At 41.3% G+C, this 20,953-nt stretch overlaps 1 protein-coding gene across 6 annotated transcripts in view; it reads left to right on the top strand.

Annotated features, from left to right (window-relative positions):
• RGS6 (regulator of G protein signaling 6) overlaps positions 1-20,953 on the top strand; it is a 259,407-nt gene that overhangs the window by 177,101 nt on the left and 61,353 nt on the right. For all 6 annotated transcript variants that reach the window (XM_086891929.1, XM_086891927.1, XM_086891928.1 and 3 more), the window contains 5 exons: positions 10,758-10,808; positions 12,201-12,307; positions 14,491-14,542; positions 16,984-17,048; positions 19,988-20,064. In XM_086891929.1, coding sequence (XP_086748055.1) covers positions 10,758-10,808; positions 12,201-12,307; positions 14,491-14,542; positions 16,984-17,048; positions 19,988-20,064 — 352 coding nt within the window. The remainder of the gene's footprint in view (positions 1-10,757; positions 10,809-12,200; positions 12,308-14,490; positions 14,543-16,983; positions 17,049-19,987; positions 20,065-20,953) is intronic.

Raw genomic sequence — 20,953 nt, 5'->3', positions numbered from 1 at the left:
TTTAACTGAGAAGATTGGTCTGAAATGAGAACGATCCGAAAGCATCGGAAGAATATTTGTAATAGCAGGAAAGGTTTGTTTTCCTTGTAATAAGCGTCGATTTGCCACAAAATCCAGGTGGTGCGGTGCGGGCTCCGTGGCCGGTGCCCGGGACGTTGAGAAGCAGGTTTCCTCCAGCTGTGCTCACAGCTGTGGGCCAGCCCTGGCGCTCGCTGGCCGCCGCTCGGGCCGGGGCTGTCGCCGCCCCGCGCGCTCCCCGCTGTCCCCGCGGGGCTCGGGCACGCGCCCGGCGCGGTCCGTGCTCGCGCAGCGCCCCCTGGCGGGGCCGTGCGGCATTGCCGCTCCCACCGGAGCCGGCCCTGGCGACTGCGGGGCGAGCGCACGAGCCGCGGGTGGACACCGGGGAGGTGTGTCTGCTCCTGCTGAGTTTTCTCATGTTCATGTCTACGGGAAGATTATTTATTTGTTTGTTTGTTTGTCTTTGCTAGAGTATTTTCCTTGTTCTAGTTTCTACAGTCGCTCGTGAATCTACTCTCTGAAGGTATTTTAGGAGTTCTCTCCCAGAACTTCCCATGAATGAAAATACTTACTGAGACCTTACGGAACACAGCTGGCCTAAGAAAAAAGCTTTTGCTTAACATAGAAAGGATTTTGAGCTTTACTGTTCAGAAACTAAAAGGAGCATGCATGTGTTTCACTGTGTTACAATCCTGTTCTGTGCAAATCTGCCCAGGCAAACTGCTGAGAAACACTGTAAAGTCCGGGGTTGTTCCTGCCACACTCACCAGGACACGGCTGGAGTCAGAGTGCACACAGCAGCTGATGTGCCCATGAATTTATTTCTAGAGAGCCAAACCAGACTGGGTATATCGAGAGTCTGTGGGGACGCTAAAACACTTACCCTGATGCTTGTGAGGTTTCCAGAAAGAAGTGAGTGAAGCTGCTGAGTCTCAGACCGGGCACTGTTTGATGGCAGTAGGAACGCAGCAGCATTGTCAGCTTTGTCTCACTGCTGGCAGGTGTTGCACGACAAAGCTCTCTAAAAGAAAAGAGCTGCTCTGATCAAGGCTGATCCTCACTATGCAGCGAATGTCTTTATGAAGGCTGTGCTTTGGCCTTGGGTAACAACCAAATACCCAGCTGTGCCCATCCTGCTTTCAGAACCTGTTGCTATCAGAAATCACTGCTTCTTTGGAGCAGCCCATCAACTTTTCCAATTACAAATCCATACTTGTATTGAAAGGAGTTAAATAAAATATTGGTCTTCAAATTCTTGGAGGGGGGAAAAAAAGAAGGAAAGTATTTTCTTGATTCTCTATATCTTAGAATGAAAACAAAATTTTATTTAAAATTCATTGACAGATACTTTGAAGTTCTAAGATACACGGTATCTTAGAACTTTGACATTTGACACTAGATTCAATTATTTAAACTGAAGGGTAGTTGTTCAGTGCTTTCGGCTTCTCAAAATGCTTCTTAGTTTCAGAGGTTACTTGGTAAAATAAGCTTGGAGAATTTACCAGACAGGAAATGTAATTTTTAAATATAGGTATTTAAGAGATTGTTATTGTTGGTTTTACTGTTTGTATTATGCACATCCTTGTGAACAAATAATTTACCTATTTTGAACTTGTTAATTATGGCAAACAGATTTGTACTTGTTGGTTGTTTCAGTGTCATCATTAAATTGCTCTGAAAATTTTAAATTCCCACTGCTACGTATCTCTTCCCAAACTTGAAATACTGGAGCAAGCTGTTGCCAGCAAAATCAACTGTTCCTTGCCAATAGAAGTCCTTTTAACACATGGCTTAAGGAGCCCTGCTTAAAATAAGGCCTCTAGTGTTAGTGCCAATACTGTCTCTTTGTTTTGCATGGCACTAAGTAAATTGTCAGCAATTGCTATAGAGTTGTAATGCATTTGGCTTCACCATTGACTAAAAGAAATCACATGTGCTACCTTAATCCTGCTGGAGAATTGTCTTTGATTGACTGCCACACCAGTACAGAGCTCGGTGAGCCAACTGCACTCCAGGGCAGCCAGCATTGTATGTGATTGAAAGACCTAGCAGGAAAAGGGGTAGGAAAGCTGTACAATATTGATTATTTTATTTTTAGAACAATGAACTCCTGGAGGAAAGAGAGTTACAGACATTGGGTCATTTAATTTTCCAGGTAATGGGACTGCTACTGCATCAGTGCAAACACTGTGTGTGGCTCTCAACCTTTCCTGAAGAACATGAGGGGGGAAAAGAGTAGCAATGTGTCAGGAAGAATTTGCTTTCTTAGAGGATTTGATGAAGGTAGCTACCCTTCTCTGTAATAGAAATCACAGAAGATCACACTGCAGTTAACACAGAAGTGTGTGATCCTGGGAGAGATCTGTTGTGCCCAGGGCTCTGTAGGAGGTTTAAAAATGTACTTCCGCAAACAGAATTACTTCAGAAATTCATAGGAATCTGACATAGGTGAGTACAACAATTCCAGGTCTCTTAGCAAATAAATATTGCCCCAAATCATTAAAATGCTGTAGCTTTCAGAGGACTTCACTGACTTGCCTCACTCGGTGACATTTAAATCTTTTCAGGGAAACTGTTACAACACTGGTGAGGGAAAGGAGGACCTTGATGTAACAGCCTTTGAAATTCAGTTTGTGAATGAGGACGTGGTGTGAAGTGACCTGATAGTCGCATGCTGAAATACACCAGTCGCCTTCTATGTTTTATCAATTTTCTTGTTTCCTGGAGAAGGAAATTAGCTATTAAAAATATATTAATATATGATTGAAATGACAGAAACATTCCCTTTGATTTAAAGGCTGTGCACGTGAATTGAAGTAAAAATGTTTCATCCCTAACAAGATCTGACACAGGAATCTTCAAAAGCCTCGATTCCAGCAGTGCTCAGAGTTGCTTCCTTTGCTGTTTTGTTGCCAGATCATTTTGACAATGTGAGGAACAGTGCCTAAACACTACTATATGGCAGAGAGCCAAATTGCTAAGCTGTATGAGCCACTTCAGTTGTCTGAGTAATGCAAAGGCAGAGCACCCTGGAAAGCAGCTGGAAATTTATGATCAATTGTAGGTGTACAGGTGCATCTCAACACATCCGCAGTTCTTAGCGATTTGCAAAAGGTGGTAATTTCAGGTGCTACTACAAAATGCTGTTGTTAGTGATGCTGGGAGGCTGGGAGTGCAAGGTACCACTTTCCTGCCTCTTTCCTGCCTCTTGTACACCTCTGTAAGGGCTCTCAAGGCAATGTGCTCATCTTCTGTGGGTGTTATAGGAGGTATGGATTTGAATGACACGAAGTGTGGAACTTTTATATAATTCTTTTTGTTTTGCAATTTCCTCCCATACTTGTGGTAACAGCAATTATTGGTATGAGTTGTATTTGAGGAGAGAATAAGATTTAGGCACAGGTCACACGGTATATCGCTAATTTAGGTCAAATTTCAGCCAAATGAAGCAGCAGCAGTGGGGATTGCACTGGGGTTCTGGTCTATCCTGGCTTCTGTAGGGTGTGTGTGTTCAGATTTACCAGAGTGTTTGTTGATGGATGCCAGGCCTGTCTTTAGGTAGCACAGACATGATGGCAGCTCAGGTTTTCCAGGTCAGGTGAGGGGTGTTTAGCACGAGTAAATGAGTGTGGTAAGGGCACAGCTTGGCATGTCTCAGTGTGAGCAAAGGCCAGAGAGGGTCAAAGCGCTCGCTGGGTGTCAGGTGTGAGGGCTGGGCCAACATGACACAGCTCTGTCCAAGCCCAGTGAGAACAATGCTGAGGCTGGTGTAACACCAAACCCTTTATGAGCTGGGCAGGTCAACTGGAAAAAAGAGGCCTTTTGCTGGTATCGCTTTTTTTCCAGTTGAGGACCCGGTTTAAGCTGCCCTGGCAGACCTCTTTCACTGGGATTAACTGCATCCATTAAGAGGTTTGCTAACTCAGCCTTACTGACACCACTTTAAATCCAGGGCTCTTGGTGAGTGGCATCCTTCTGCTCCTCAGCCTGGCTGCCTGCTTCTAGGTGTTTGTGATGAGAGGGCATTGCAGTGTCTTCAGGCACGTCTGCTGCTGCTTCCTTTCTTGCCTTGTAAAGCTACCTGAGCTGTTTTCAGATGGGCAGCCTTGTAAGGAAAGAAGTCTGGCTGTGCTATCTCTGAGATCTTAAGATCTAATTTATCTTTGTTACCGGGCTAAATTAGCCCACACAGAGCTCTGCATCATCATGTCATTTATTGATTCCTGCCTAGTGAAAATCTCCCTCTACAGGTCTGCATTGTGGAGGGACAGTGTACTTTGGTACCCTGACCAATATGATGAGAAGGCGAAAGTCCCTCTGAATAGCAGGTCAGAGGAAGGAGGTATTAACAGGGTTGAAAGTACACAGGAATTTGGATTTTGCAATTCTAAATCTTCATCTTTCAAATTTTGTATTCCACCTTCCCACCAAGCCTCTTTCTCACTTCACATAGAGTACTATGTTTTCAATTTTTGTATTACAAGAAAAGTAAATTGTAAATTCAAGCTCTCAAGTTTGCAATGAACAAAAAGACTCCTTAGAAACTTCGGCTGCTTTGATCAAAAAGGGGTAACACCCCTGCTGCTAATGGTTGTTAATAATTCACCAACAAGATTTAAAGTGAGTATAACATAAAGGAAAACTACTACTGCTAGAAGCTCAGAGCTGTTGTAGCTTTGATGATGCTCCTTGCTGACACTGAGTGGTGCAATTACCACATGCTGATGAAGGAGAGCTGCAATTACCACATTTTCTGAGTCAACTGCTGAGATTTTTTTTTTTTGTTGGCATTGGTATTTATTTATGTACTTACTGTAGGTAAATTTTATAAAGCACTTCCCCAATATTTATAACAGAATACTAGAGAGAGACCTAGATGTTCCTCTTCTTTTCCCCCTACCATAAAAATTGTTGCTTTGTGTTAAATCACTACTGTGAGCAGTAGTCTGTACTTCCAACTTAGCTGAAATCACTGTGGATGTCAGTGGGGGGCTCTGTGTAAGAAAAATTGTAGTACAGAGTGCTAAAGGCCTTGAGAGATTTTATGTGAAATCACTTTGCCCTTTATCATGGGGGATGTTAATTTGTTTATTTTTGCAAGACCAGTGGTAAAAGTGGGAATAATTAACCTCTTTGTCCTAGGTTTACCAAGGACTCAGAACTGGTTGGGGAAGAACCCAAGACATTATTTTCATTTAATAGTGTGATTGGCATGATAGGGAACATAAAAAGCAGCTTGAGTGTCTACTCATACACCTGTGCATTTATTTTTATGTCATTTCAACTTATTGTGATTTTTTTTCCCCTTGCTTTTCTTATAGAAATATTTAAAGATTGCTCTGAGTTCAGAAGCAAATTGTTCGGAAAATTTGGCGCTAAAATGGGTTCATCTATTTTCAAGAATGAAGTGACAGGAAGGGGGACATGCTTTTACCCTTTCAGCAGAAGATTGTCTAGACTGTGAGTTTGGAGGTTATTGACATCAGAGCCCGGGCACGTGCCTTGTTTGCCCATGGAGTGTGTAGATAAGGTCTAGGAAGGAGCTGAACAGTTCACATTTTTCATGGGACAAAACAACAAAACAAAAAAAAAACCCTATCCCAACCAGACCAAAAAAACTCCCCCTGCCATGCAAAAGTATTTAATATTTTTTTTAAACGATCAAAATATGTTCAGAGAATATTAGAGTTACAGTCACACTGAAAAAAAAATGACAGGAAATAACCAAGCAATCTTCTGTATCCTTCTGTAACCAAGTATGTATAACACGTTTCCTCATGTTGTATCAGGTGGGTTTTTTTAAATGATTTTAAGACCTCCCTTACTTCAGTGATACTATCTGCCAGTGCAGTGTGGGGCTGTGAATGATCTGAGATCTAGGATCTCCCAGCCCATCAGCTGTTGGCATCCTGTGGTCAGGGCTCAGCTTAACAAGTCCCATGAGACACGACAAACCTTAGTCCTTGGTCACTGGTGCCACACCTGGCCACACCTGGTGTCTCATGTCAAATCCCTGCAGAGCTCCACTTGTCAGTGCTTGTCAGCTCTGCCATCTTGGGACACAGCAAAAAAAAGCAGTTGTCTTTCCAGGCCTAAAAAGAAAAATAAAGATGCACGCATTTTCTGAGGTTTCAGAAATACTCCTGTATTTTTTATTTGTGTACACATACATGTGTGTGTGTGTGCAGGTGTAGGCCTTGTCAGGACATATTTAGTCCATTGGATGACAAGTGGACCACAGTGATGCTGTCTCCTTTGCTCAGAACCAGAGGTACAGACTCCACTTCAGCCAGCAGATCTTTAGAAGCAGCTGGAGGATGGTGCATTGTCCTGTCTGCCTTTGTCATTTCAGCATGTGAAAGATGGGAAAATCTTTCTACATTTTCTGGAAGAGGTAGAACATCATAGGTTGAGTAGATAAGGTATCAAACGCAGGGGTGGTTACCTCACCTAACCAACTGCATCTTGCTGATGGCCTCACACTGAATTTTTTTAATTTATCTTTCAATGTCTTACCATTCATTTGTCATGTTGACAGGCAATGGACAGCAGAGAACACTAGATACTATTAGGGGGTCACAGAGGCTGAAAGGAAAATGTAGAAAATAGCAATAAATATAAAACTGCTGGTTGGTCTCCAAACACGTAGCATGGTCATTGTGAATATGTTTGCATGTAGAAATACAGCTATTCTGTTGGTGTTAAGCAACTTCAGTTTCAAAGAACAGCCTAAGACAAAAGATATGTTTCATTATAGATGAGGAGGAAATAGGTGTTCCAAGGGTATTGACTATTCTTGAACGTAAGAATTCTGATTCAGAGGAAATGTGGATGTATAGAGAAGAGCACAGAGAAGATGGAAGCTATTCCTCTACCTGGATTTGATAACATTTCCTATTAAGAAAACATGCCCAACTATTTGTTTTTAGGAGATTTCAAATGCCCTGTTAGTGTACAGTGGAAACATGTCAGAGTCAACAGTTTTCCTTGGGTGTCCTCTGAAAGAGCTTGTGAAATGTGAGACAATACCTATTTGGGAAGGTGAGTTGCGTGAGGACCACCCACCAGGCTTAATCTAAAGGAGAGGTGAAGATGATGTTTTCTGGAAAACTTACAGATAGAGGTATCTGTGTCTTGGTCTGGCAGATGACAGTGTGGTAAAGGAATCACTCAAATCTTCCCTGTGTCTTAGAGGGATAAATCTAAATTTTGTCATTTGAAGAAGGGCATAAATAGTATTTCTAGGTGGGCGAAAGTAGACTGCAGAGATAGAAACAGCCACAAGCAAATGCAAAGCCAGTGTGTAAGGGTAACCCTAAAACTTGAAGGTGTTATGGGAGATGACAGTAAGGAGTTTTCATTATGATTGAATATTAATTAGTGACATGGCTATTAATGGTGACAGTAATTAACAGAGGAAAGAAAGACTTGTCATTGTCCCAAGGGTGAGTAATCAGTCTTGGCAGGTGATAAATAATGGTTCAGCAAGCTCAGCAGAAAGATAATCTGTCTGCCTCAGGACAACTGGAGAACAGCTATAACATCTTCCAGGCTCTTGGCAGCATTCAGAAATGACTTCATGTTTTTAACAGAGACAAATTAAAATTCCTGATCTCAAGTGCTGCTTATATTCTGGAGTGACTGATCACAGGAGTTCTGGTTGAGTCAGTGCCTTCAGTTTACTTACCCCTTTAAATCTTTCCTGCCCATTTAAACCTTTCCTATGAAGGTTGACAAAGACTGGGGAATCAGCTTTCAGCATTACTTGAATTTTTCATTGTTGTTTGATGGAAATTGAATAGATTCCTCAGAAGTGTCCTGGAGGTGGGGACATAATCATTCTATGTAGAAACAGAGTGGGATTTAGGACTAAGTCAGGAAGTGTTCCTGTACATCTGGAAAAGGGTTATGCAGAAAGCGCTTCGCCTCCTGTGAGCAAAGCAATGCAATACTATAGATGATTGTCAGGTATCAGCTCTCACATCCCTTAGAAATACAGTGCCTAAGAGCTCACTGCAAGCCTGTGACCAGAGACCAAAATTAGGAGAAACAGTGGATTTTTTTTTGTTGTTGTTGTTTGGGGGTGAACTGAAAAACCAAGAACAATTCTGGTTTCACTTGAACCAAGACAGCATTTTGTGATGTTTTGTTTCTAACAATATAGAAGCACTACAGTTTGAATCTTCTTGAATTAGCTTTCTAACCATAAGTGTTGTGCTCTGTCTTCAAAATATTTGGGATTTTTGTAAAAGATAAAAGGGAAAACCCATGTTTATAAAATAGAGTATTTTATTAACAATCTTGTCAAAACAACATGGCTCTGAACATATTCCCCATATGTTATTCAGCTAACAGTGTTCCCTAGATGTCTTCTCATTTAGCAGATAATTTTGCACCCCTTGTATGTATTTTTCTGAATAAATTTATTTTTTAAAAGAACGACATGACCTCAGGATGCGTCTGGCAAGGTGGTTTTAGTAGGGAAAGGGAAGTGCTGGCACCACAGCTAGCTAGAGGCATTGGTTTGCTGCTCTGCAAGGTACCAACTGCAGCTGTTCAGTGCAAAGAAATTGATTTAAATTTGAGAAATTGCTGAATGGTAAAATATAGGGAGAGACTACCTTAAGAGGACACAGGAAGAGTTGTGTTGATTTAATGAGATGGAGGTGGGAAGACAAAGTGTCAGCCCTCTGTAGAAACAGTCAAGAGAAACTGTCAAGGAAGAAGAATCATTATTTTCCTTCAATGATAATACAGTTATAAAATGCATATAAATTGCACATTAACAAACTTAGGCTGCAAAGTTACAGGAAGAGTTCAATCTATTAAAAATTAAAAAAAAAAAAAATCTGGGATAACTTCCCAAATAGGATAGTGGCAACAGAAAATGCTCCTGGGTGAGTTTGGGAGGTGTGGAGAATGACCGTACTGCTGAAAATACAGGATTGTAAGATTGATCCTTTAGTATTTGATTTACTGATACCTTCAAGGCAGGTTGAGACAATGCCCAGCTGCTGCTTGTTGATCACATCTGTTTGCCTAGTATTTAAGTGAAATCAGCTGCTTCCCTGATCTTCCGGAGCCCTGCTGATTCCCTGCAGGGGGCAGATCTGTTGTTTCACCTGCCTTGGGTGGGGGATGAGGTAGGTCAGGTCCATATTGCTGCCTGCTGCTGAAGCCTGACTGAAGAGGGTTTATTGATGATCTTTGTAGTGTTCTGGGTCAACTTCCATTGTCAGGGGAGTGGGAGCTGCTGTCCCTTCTGTGTGGAGTAGAGGTCACATTTCTAATGGGAGTTTCACCTGTATGGGAGAGCCAGACCTGCAGATAATTACAGGGACCTGGGCCGCTAGCAGTGCCTGTTGTCTCTGTGGCACATTGTGACTCCTGGCCTTTATTATATTTAAGGTTTGCTGAGGGCATGGGGATGCTTTGAGCCTGTGGAAAGCAAAATGTTTTTCTGGAGCAACCATCGTGGTTAGGCTGCTCTTTAAAGTACCATCTATGTCTGAGCTCAGAAGTGCTCCACACAAATAAGATCATCTGGGATTTGTTTTGTAAGCCTGAACAAGATTGGAATAGGCTTTGAGCAGCCTGGTCTAATGGGTGACATCCCTGTCCATGGCAGGGGAGTTGGAACTGGATATGTTTATGTGCCTTCTAGCCCAAGGCAATCTATGATTCTATGAAGTGTTACTGGGGCTATTAGCCCTACTCTCTGTGAATACAGCTATTTCTCCAGAAATTGTCTGTATGCTGAGAAGGGCTTGGTGTTATGTCTACATCCAGACAAGGCATTTTCAAGTTGTGATGAACGCTGTTGTAACTTATGGGCTTGTCATATTACATCCAAGTGTCTTTGCTGCTTGCTTTTGACTTTGCAGAACTCCAGTAAGCTGACTTCTACACACCATTATGTTTAATTTTAAGCTTAACTTTCTGAGTATGTGATTTAGCTAAACTTTTCTGCCCTGTCACGATGCATTTTGGTAACAGGCCTTCCTACTGAACAGTGACAAGTTTTCCACTTCTGCAATCTCCATGCAAGCAGCAGAGGTTGTATACATGTAGAGGATCCGTTCTAGAGAATGTGATGTCCTTTTTAAGATAGCAACAACTTTGATTATAATTGATGGGCCCTGAAAACCAAGTGAATTTCCTGATGGATCTTAAAGGCTCACTCTCCCCAGCCATCATTCAGTTTGTGTGATCACCACCAGGGGACTGCTTACAGGGGCTGTGGTTGCAGGCACTCTGAATACCACCTCCTTCTCTGAGAAATTGCTTGTCTGTGACATAAGCAAGGCCTTCCTTGAAACTGTCTGTTTCAGTCCTCTACATCTACACATTACAGGTGTGAGGTGCCAGTAAATGCTTCTTCGTCTCCTTGCAAACCAGTGCTTGCAGAAACTGAACTGTGTATGCTGAGGTGAGAGAGAAAAAAAATAGGAGAGAACAGTTAGAGGGAACCATTAGACTAATATCTGATTTCAGGTGAACTTCCATTGCACAGAAAGCTCCATGGGACTTAGTACCTGCCAGTAACCATGTAGCTGCAGTGTGGCACAAGAAGGAAAAACATTCTGAAACCTCAGTGAAAATAAAGAGCAAGCTGGAATAAAGTTCGTGTCAATTCTGTTGTGTCTATCTCAATGTTCTCTCTCTCTCTCTAGGGCACTCAATCTCTGTGGTCTCAGTGTCTAATGCTTTCTTAAATTTTTGTTCATTTGTTTGTTAAGGTTCTGATATTGTGCAGTGGCTTATGAAGAACCTCAGCATTGAGGATGCAGGTAAGGTGACCACAGCTGGGGAGAAGTAGGTGCTCCATCTGCATTGTGTGTGTCATTAGACAATAAATACTATATTGCTGCAGTCTGAAATGGCAGTAAAAGAACATGGTTAAGTGTTGGAGGGAAGGAGGAGAAAAGAGTTAAGAGTCAACATCTTAATTAAGTCTAATGCCTTACACTGCAACACACTGAAATACCATTGCAGGAGTTTTAGCCTGTCTGTGAAACTGTTGCTACCTACAGAAGACTGATTGACTTTTGGTTTTGTTCCTAGACTTCAAAAAGAAGTTGGTGGATGTGGGTGGTTAAGCAGGCAAATGCAGCCTCAGGTTTTCATGGCGTGAAGAAAGGTAGCCAGAGATGACAGGACATAAGTGTCTGTGTCATTCTTGGTCAGGGTCATAGAATCTGGTAATGGCTTTTAATTTATCAAAAAGAGCAAATAGATAAATCAGCAGGTAGATAAATGGATAATCAGCCATAAAGAGTGATCAGTGCATGGGCACAGTCCAAATAGTTCACTCTTCAGATAAACCAAAATCACTTAGGCAAGTGAAGACCTATTGAGAAAAGGGGGAGAAAAGATCTGCAGGTCCTTTTCAGGAAAGGGAGAAAATCCAGAATCTCACCTACCAGTTTTTAAGCTGCCTTACTCTCACCATGTAAAAACAGAGATAGAGGCAGTGTTGAATCATCCAGCAGGGCATCCCTGTACTCAGATCCCTTCTCATGAGTCCTGTCAGGTCCCAGATCTGGATTTCAGCTGCAGACAACAGCTTTATTATCTATCTGGACATGCACGAGTAGATGATTTTTCAACTCTGTGAAAGATGATGCAGTTTCTGACAGCTGGCATTGCTTGAAAATCTGTGCAAATGTGCCTCTGCATTGGGGCAGGTTGCCTGGGCAGCATTAGGATATCTGACTCCCCTTTGCCACATTTTCTCTAACAAAGGGCAATGCTACAGTGCAGGGATGTGTCTTTATGACTAAATATCCTGCTAATGAACTGGTGGTGCAGGTGCTTGTTGGATTTGATAGAAGCAAGTGAGAGTCACTGATGGAACACACTTCCTGTCAGCTGTCACCTGTGATGGATAATGTACTTTGAAGTGAATTTTGTACTCTAGAGCTGAACTGGTGTATGTATTTGGTAAACAAAAAACTAACGGGTTAAACATTTGAGCAGTGCTTCATCTGTATTGTAAGGCTGATTTGTGCACTCCAGCTTTGCAGGGTTTGGTTGGAAGTAGTAGGGATGTGGTGTGGGTACAGAGAGGCATGTGGGCACCAGATTTCACATGAGTCATCACCAGAGCTGCAATTGAAAGCAGAGAAATGTGCAGTGCATGTCTTGTTGACACATCCCTGCTGTTTTTTTCTCTTCCCCAGGAGAAGCAATACACTTGGGAAGTCTTATTGCTGCGCAGGGTTATGTCTTTCCGATCTCAGACCACGTCCTTACCCTGAAAGATGACGGGACGTTCTATCGTTTTCAGGTTGGTGAGCACCCTGACTCCCTGGTGGCCCCTTCTTCTGTCCCTGCAGTAATACTGCTGACATCACCCACTCTTTGTACCTAAATGCCATTAGGTCTATGAAGCCAGGGATTGATGCTATCCTCATAGAGGCCCTAGGAAATTATGAAGTCCTGTCAAAAAAAATTGCTTTAGAATCCTAAATCACTCTCATCTATATTCTGACTTAGTTTTTCACATAAATGAATGGCTATGTCTTGTGACTATTTTTGATACCTGAATCCACAGCTGTTTTACTCAGATTTGAACTAAACCAGGAGAAAGAAGATGGCTTTCAAGTCCTGACTCTAATGCAGAATTAAGTAGCCATTCTCCTGTGCAAAATGGACCAGGGCAGACTTAGGAGCTGGACATTCAAGCTTTGGCACAGCAGAAAATTCAATTTTTTTTTTTTTTTTCCATCTCTTGCTTACAGATTGGTGTGGGAGAGGGCAAGCTTAAGGCTTTGGCTGTTCTACAAAGGATTTTTAACCTTGGCAGTCCCCTAAACTGGGACATCTCTATCCCTCAGTGGTCCTGTGCCTCCAGATGTGCTGAATTTTTAAAGTACCCTGTGCTTGAGTTCCATGCCCTGTCTAAAATCTGCCACTGTCAACTTGCTAGATAACTGAGTGCTTGTGCTGCAACAGCTCCTTCTGAACTGATTGTGTAACTTCAGAAGAAGGAGTAAGTCCAAACTTGGAGTCTTACTGCCTTACCCTGCTAGCCAAATTTGTTTTTCTGTTACATGATCTCAGCCAACTCCCTTATCTTCCTTGCCACCTCTCTTCTGTTCACCCTCCTGTTCCTCCTTTACATGTTTTTACTCTTTTTTAGCTTTTATTTGAAAAGCCAGTTCTGCTCTTCGCATCTGATATTGCAGCTGTTCGTGCTCACTGCTAATGTGGTATTGTATTATTGTATGTGGCCAATGTCATGGTGAAAAAAGAAGCCCAGGAGATCACAGATGTCCTCTTATCTCACCCCACCTTCTGGTTACAAGGCATCGTTCAGACTCAGATTTTTCATTACAATTCCCTTTCTTTTCTGAAAGTCCTGATCCTCCTGTCATGTAAGACACAACAGAAGCAGGGGTAATACTGGTTGCAATTTAGCTGTATTTTTCTGTTTCAAAAGAATGGCACTCTAAGAACTTGTCCTGTGCAGTTTTCAGGAGCTACATTTCAGTATAATGTAATTTATTTTTATTTTTTTAAGCCTGTGTAAACCACATCATCAAACTGACTGCTTATTGAATTTTCTTTCCTTTGTCTTTTCTTACAATTTTTGCATATTCTTTGCCTGTTTTCATTTCCTCCAACACACCACCTTAGGAGTTTTCTGCAAAAATAACCTGATAGGATCATGCTTCCTTTCCATTACTTGCTACTTGCTTCTTGCTACTTTTTACCTCAACATGGTCTGTGTGTTAATGTCCTATGCCCATCTGTAGCATTACATCAGTAGAGCAATGTGTAATCAGTAAAACATCAGTGTTCTGCAATTTGTGTGATCACCAGTGTGTTATTTTTCATTTATGTTAAAACTGAAATACAAATAGTTATAGCTTGTAATTAATTGTAGCAACTGCAATATGCAGACCTGGACAGGAAACAAAAGCACTAAGTTTAGCAGGACTTCTGCTTTCAGAATGACTCTAAACAGCTGAGTTTTAACCTCTGCCATCTGTTACAACTAAAAAGGAAATTGTTTTTCAGTCTGCCAACCACATTGGTAGCTGCTCCAGAAAAGCAAGGGGTATGTAGCATATAGATAAGACCACAAGGTTTGTCATGCGCTTAAAAAAATAAAAGTATTCAGGTTGTCTGTGAATTCCTGGGGAAAGAGGAGGTTCTGGGGATAGTGGATAAGAGATCAACGTTCAGATGAGCTGGCAACAGTGCCTGAAATTCCATCAGGACACTGGACATCCTCCTCAAGAGGTGCTTGCATTACAGCATCTATATTTACCTGCAGTGAGGAACATTAAAGGTTTTTTGCAGCATCCTCACTTCTCCTGAAGTCTGTAGCAGTGTTTCCCCTGAGGGCAGAATCTGGGTGGTAGATTTTGTGATTCTTCTTTTTGTACTTGTAGTATTTTTCTGCATCTGACTCAGTTTTCATCTCTTAAATTACAAAAATGTGTATTTTTTTTTTTTTTTAAGGCACCATACTTTTGGCCTTCAAACTGCTGGGAACCAGAAAACACAGATTATGGTGAGAGTATGATTGTTTCGTTATAGAAAGTTCATTTGTGATGCAAAATAATTACTGTTGGCAACCTATGCTGTTCATGTGCAGAGTTTCTTGTCAGACAGCAGCATCAGAGGCAGATATGTGCCCATCTCAAATGCACAAATTGAAACCCTGGGGTGTCTCAAGCCCATGAAGCTGTAGCCATTGAGCTCAGTGGGGCCAGGATTTTGCCGTTCATTACCTTCATTCTCCCACAGCCCTGTTCATTTCAGCAGGATTTGTGGCAAGCAGAATACTGGTTTTTGGGAATCTTAAACAATGCTAATATTGCTTTTGTGGGAGACCATCCTCTGATCTGTTGCTGAATCTGTTTTGTGGATCAATAAAATTTACTTCATCTGGGCACTTATCTGACTGATCAATAAACCAGTACATAACTAACAGCAACCCATGGTTAAAAGTTCTCTGATACATGACATCAGACTTAATTTTGCATTTTTTTAAGATTACCAGATGATAGGGTAAAAGAGAAGACTGAGAATGGTTTATGAGCTAATAAAGTGCGACATGGTGTTTTAAGCATGTGAGTGCCTGCAGACAGGGATAATACATAAAGAAAATATGTCAGTGTTTTTATCTTTAGCTGTCTGAATGCAATATTGCTGTCTGCATGCAATATTGCTGTCTTTTCCAGAACTGCACTTCTTTCACAGTTAAATGATAAAATTAATTGTTGCATCCTGGCGTGGCTTTGGAAGAGGAAGCATATCCATGTGTGCAGTCATAAACCAGGAGCTTCTGGAAGTCTTTTATCTCATAACCTAAGACTGGTTTAGAACTCCTCCCTGAATAATCAGTTTGGGGTTTTTCCTTCCTGTGCAATTATTACTCATCATTATGGATTCTGGAAATCATTTGCTGGGGTGAAGAAGTAGCCTGCAATGGTGTGTGTCATGTGATAGTTCATTTGCAGTACTCATCTGCAGAGGAGCTAGCACAGACTTACATGTTAATCCCAGTGAGGGAACTGCTCAAGGGAAAACATGATACTTTTTTGTATTTGCAAAAAAAAAATGTTCTGATTTTAGTCACCCTATATCACTGTGTGAATTGTGCCTAATATGTATTCTGTAAATACCAGAAAAATAACGTGAAGAGAGAGGTTCTGTTTTTTTCCTGAATATCAGATAATTTGTTTTGGCAGGCATATTATTGTGCTGCAATGGAATTGAGTGGAGCAGTACACCCCAAAGTAAAGCCCTCTATGAGCTGACCCACAGCTGGACAAGCTTCAACTGCATTAGCTCTGAGCCCTGTAGTGACAGATTTTCATCTGTCCCAGAAACCTCTAACATATGCTTATAATCAGACTTTGCATATCTGAAGCCTGTACAGATGGAGTCTTCCCAGGAATTAATCCCAAACTAGCAGTAGACCCAAATAAAACTGAAATCCCAGCAGCAATTCATACTTTTTTTTTTTATTTGCATGTGTCCACTTACAGGAGAAGAACTAACTTGCTAATGGCAGGTCACTGCCTTGCATGAAAAAACACTGTGAGACAGCTGCCTTTCACTTCATTTGGTGTCTTAAGTGCCTTACAGAGGAAACTGCCCTTGAGATGTGTGACTATAAATGAACTGGTCAGCTCTGGTTGCAATGTGTAATACTGGCTCATTAGATGAGTGTTAAATTACAGAAACAGCATAGAATAGAATTACATGAGTAGCACTGGGCCTCTATTAAGTTCAGACCCGACTGCATACCCAGAGTCTGCTGTGGACCTTGTGTTTCAGCCTCTAATGGAAATGGGGTGATGTTAGCAGATCCAGGTGGGGCTTTCCCAGAAGGCAGCCTGGGACTGGTTTGGTGGTGTGCACTGGGCTCATCTTGACCCTCAGAATCCCAAAGCACATCAGGTTTATCAGCCTCTGCCTACAGTGAAATGTGACAAGGCTTCTCTTAACCATTTGAAATATGTAAGAATAAGAGGATGGAGCATATTAAAAAATGCTCAGATCATGCTTTTAAGGTGGCCCATATTTCTGTTTTCACTTCAATATCCTGATATATTTTTATTTTTTCTTAGCAGAAAAGAAATGCAGGGATGGTCACTTTGGCATGTGTATTCCCAAACTGCTCATGGGAATAGGTTGCTAATGCTATATCTTTTAACAGGCCAAGAAGAAATTGTGCCTTTCTTGGACATCTTGTTAGGTCCTGGCATCCAGTCTCAGCACTTTAAATTGAGATGTCCCAGATGTTTAGGGCCTCTGAGATTAGTCGTAAGCCATGTCAGCTGGGTGTCCAGCCCTCTCTCATTCCTTGTGTTGCTTTCTGATGAAAACAAGCCCTCTATGTACTACTTTTTTTTCCTTCTTTGTTTTGGTTTTTTTTTCTTTTTTAAGATCTAGCACTAATAATCTCTCTGTAATTGTTTTCCATTCTGTCTCTCCCTTTAGCCATCTATCTTTGCAAACGGACCATGCAGAACAAAGCTAGGCTGGAGCTGGCGGATTATGAAGCCGTAGGTACACTGCTGCTAGAGTTTAAAGCTGGGGGGTGCAGGGATAGCTTGGCTTGCCAACTGAATGCTGCCATTTTGTGCTTTGGGCTCAGCCTCTACTGTATCTTTTTCTTATTTGTCAGAACTGTGTGAAGGTTGATATAAAGACACCATCAGGAATATGACTGATGAATGTCCCTGGCTTTGCAGTGTCCCACATTAAAGCATCTGCTGTATAGTGATCCCTTCAAGACTACACAGAATTACACAGAAGTTTAGCTTGGTGTCCTGTTTTTAGTTAGGAAATCCTGGTTTATATAGCAGATTTCAGCACAGGAAAATGATGGATTTTCAGGTGTGCCATTGGGCAATTAAATTGTTGGTGACACAGTTACAAAAGTTCTTAGATATTAGACTTGGAAGATTTTCAATATGCTGTATGAGAAGTATCACTGAACTTTATTTAGAGCATGTTTTCTGATATGGAGTTACTATCGATAAAAATATCCCAAACTTCGGTGTGAGACAGGGTGGACAGGAGTGGGAAGGTAGAGGCAAGAGGGGCAGGGCTGTGTATTTCTTCAAATATCAGCACTTTGAGCAGCTAAACTTTTCTTTCTATCATATTGACTTTCTTCTATTTGCTTGCTCAACAGTGTAATAGCAGAATTTTATACATGGAGTTTTTCATTGGAGGTTTTATTAACAAAGTTGGTTCTAGTAGGCTTACATGGTCATGTTTGTTACAATGAAAATATGTATGTTGCATATATATTTAAGGGTGGGATTTTTTTTGTTTTTTCCCAAGACTGAAGTTTTTCCTTCTTCCTTATCTCCTACATTTTGGAACATTTGTGCATGTGGAGAGATTTGTTCATGCCATTTCGTCCTTTCAGTGCAGAGCATGAAAAAATTGCCATTCATCTAGTCCACCCTGGAAATGCATTCCGACTTCCCAAGAGTTCTAATTTCAAACAGGCACAAAGGAAGGAATATAACAACCTGCATGCGCTTACATGTCCTTTTGCTGAGTTTTGTCTTCTGCATATTGTTGATTTCATTATTAAAACCATTAAAATTGCTCACATCCAACCAATTAACTGTAAGTACTCCAAAGATCTATCATAAAGCAACAAAAGGCTGTTCAGCGGCGCACATACTCCCACACACATGCAGTCAGGCTGTGGCTAAGTACTTTTGCACATTGTTGCCTACTGAGAGTAGCAATGCTCCAGTGATGGTAAATAATTAGATCTTGGCAGTCTCTCTTTTTTCCTGTGAATATTGCATTGCACAATTAGAGGTTACTTCTGCATTCAAACTTTGTTCTCTTAATTAGAGACATTCAGATAAGAATGGCACCAACTCTTCCTAAGCATTATGGGAGCTGAAGCAGATCCAGCAAGGGATGTAAGCTCAGCACAAGTGAGAGAAACAGGCTTGCAGGAGTGAGAAGCAGACCTTCTCACATTTTTGGAGATGCAGCAGGAGAGTGCTTCTCCATAGGTATCAGCAGTGACCTGGAGCTTCAAGAGAGACTCTCTACAAAGCATCCTGGGGGACATTTCATTTTTAGGTTCTGCTTGCAGCATTTACAGACAGTCCCACAGCCCACATTTATACCGATTAGATCAGGGGTCTTAATGTTATGATTAAGCTTGTATAGTTGCATTCAGGTTTTTTATAATTGGTCAAATATAAGCACAATTCAACTATAGCTTCAGTTAGTGATGTTTCATTGGCTTCAGCATATTTACTCCAGAGGGCACATGTGAACATAATTTAAAACAAAATAAAAATAATGAAAAGAATATCCACAAAAATTTGTGTTACAGATAATTACAAGTTGTTCTTCTTTGTAGCCACAGTTAAGGAAATCATCACGGTTCAGTACAGCTGTAAATCATTTGTTTAACTGTTTTCCTCCATGTGTACAGACCAAAACTGTTACAGGGACTTGATGGTAACAGGGCCAAGCTTTATGCCTTGTGTTATACAAGAGTTTAAAGTAAATAATAGGAAGATTTCTTGTTGCATTGAAATGCATGTGCCTGAAAAACGTTTCTTTAAATAAAGGTGATAAGTGTAAAGAGAACAGGAGTAGAACTACAAGTGTTTGTTTACAATGTAAATTTGAAATGGTTGAAACAGCTGTAGTGGAGAAGAGCGGCCTGTTAATTGTCTCACAGACCTCCTTTCTTAGGGAGGGTATGGATATGTAACTTCTGGGTGCCATTTAAGCCTGAAATTCCAGTCATGTTCTGAGTTTAACCTGTGATGAAGCCTAATCCAAATGTTCAGATCACTGCACTCTCTCTGTAATGGGTCTGGACCAGAGCTCTTACCTCAGATGTAGAGCAAAACTGCATCTGGAGCCATTCTTTGCAGTAACTGTGTTCATTGTTCAGACAAACAAGCTATTTCCTTTTGTGAATCATCCTGGCAATCCCCAGCCTTCAGTACTGTGCAGCTGCATAATGCTCTCAGCAGTGACCAGGACTGAGCAAGGCAGGGGATGCTCAGGCTTTGCACCTTCACAAAAGCCTGAAGAGAAGAGAACAGTGCAGAGAGGAAGGGAAAGTGAGGATGAGAGGGAAACGTGCAGCTGGCAGCCATCTGCTATCAGAAATGAAAGTCATCAGCTTCACAAAGCTTCTCAGTGTTATCTTTTGGGAACAAGTCCATAATTTTTTTCATACTAGAGCTCAAGCTGTCTTCATCACACTCCATTACTTATCCCTGGCAGGGCCCTTTGGGCTGCAGCCCAAAAAGATGTGTTACAGCCTTGCTTTGCTTGCGATATAATTCACCTGAAACCAGCATTGGCTTCCATGTCTTTAGTTTCTCAGTTAAAAAAAAAAAAAGTAATAAAATAAATAACCCACCATGCTAAATATGCTCTCAAGCAATTGTTGCTATTACAGAAATTAGTTGCTCTGACTGTTTTCATCTTTTGACAGGAAAACTTAGCAAGACTTCAGAGAGCATTTGCAAGGAAGTGGGAATTCATCTTCATGCAAGCAGAGGCCCAAGTGAAGTGAGTAATCCTGGAGCACTGAATTGCACCAGTATTTAGAGCTGTGAAGGAAGGGGATTCTGAGCAGATAAAACTTCTTTGTCAAAATCTCTACTGTGACTAAGCTCAGAAGGTGTTGGTGAATTTTAATCACTGGCAGACTAGAAACAGTAGAGAGCCAATTCTGAAGGTCTGTGCCAGAAACGGAAAGATGGGTTTAATTATCTGTACATGGAAATGCTGGTCCGGAGCTCCTAAGCCTGTATTTGCCATGGGACCTCGAGTAATTCACAAGCCCATTGTGCTTCTACATTTATGTAGTATTTTTTGTTTTGCATGAATGAAAAGAACAGAATTTTGTCATCTGTCTGTGTTACTCTATGCTTGCACAGTATTTCTGAGTCTAAAAATACTGTCACTTCCACGTAATTGTAAGGGTGGTGTTTACAACAGGTATTTCTTCTCATCTTCCCTTGTGAAAGCAGTATGAAGCCTCTTAATGTTTTGAGTGTGTTTTCCTTACTGCTGGTAAATGGATATGGTCCAGGGTTTGTGTACTATTGTCTACAAATGAATACCTAAAACCGAGTGTCCGTTTTATGCATGTCATTGTCACTTATAAAATGGAAAGGTTGGTGAAGATGACACTTGAGAACGCCAGTACCGAAAGCGTTCCATTGGAAGGAATTTGCACTTTCAGCATTAGATGCTAAAAAGTTAAGGAATATCATTTCTTGAAGGTGTGGCTTGAGGTATATGTCTCTATCTCTGATTAACCCTTTGGAATTTTGATGAATTCTTTGCTTAATACCATCGCAATTATGAACCATTTAAATATATGGTAATTATCTTTTAAATTGCAAGGTAATTAAGGGATTTTTTTCCCAACCAGAATAGCAGTGTTCCATTT

Source organism: Cyanistes caeruleus, chromosome 6, assembly GCF_971803275.1.
Source record: "Cyanistes caeruleus chromosome 6, bCyaCae1.hap1.1, whole genome shotgun sequence".
Taxonomy (NCBI): domain Eukaryota; kingdom Metazoa; phylum Chordata; class Aves; order Passeriformes; family Paridae; genus Cyanistes; species Cyanistes caeruleus.
This window is presented reverse-complemented; position numbering and strand designations above follow the sequence as displayed.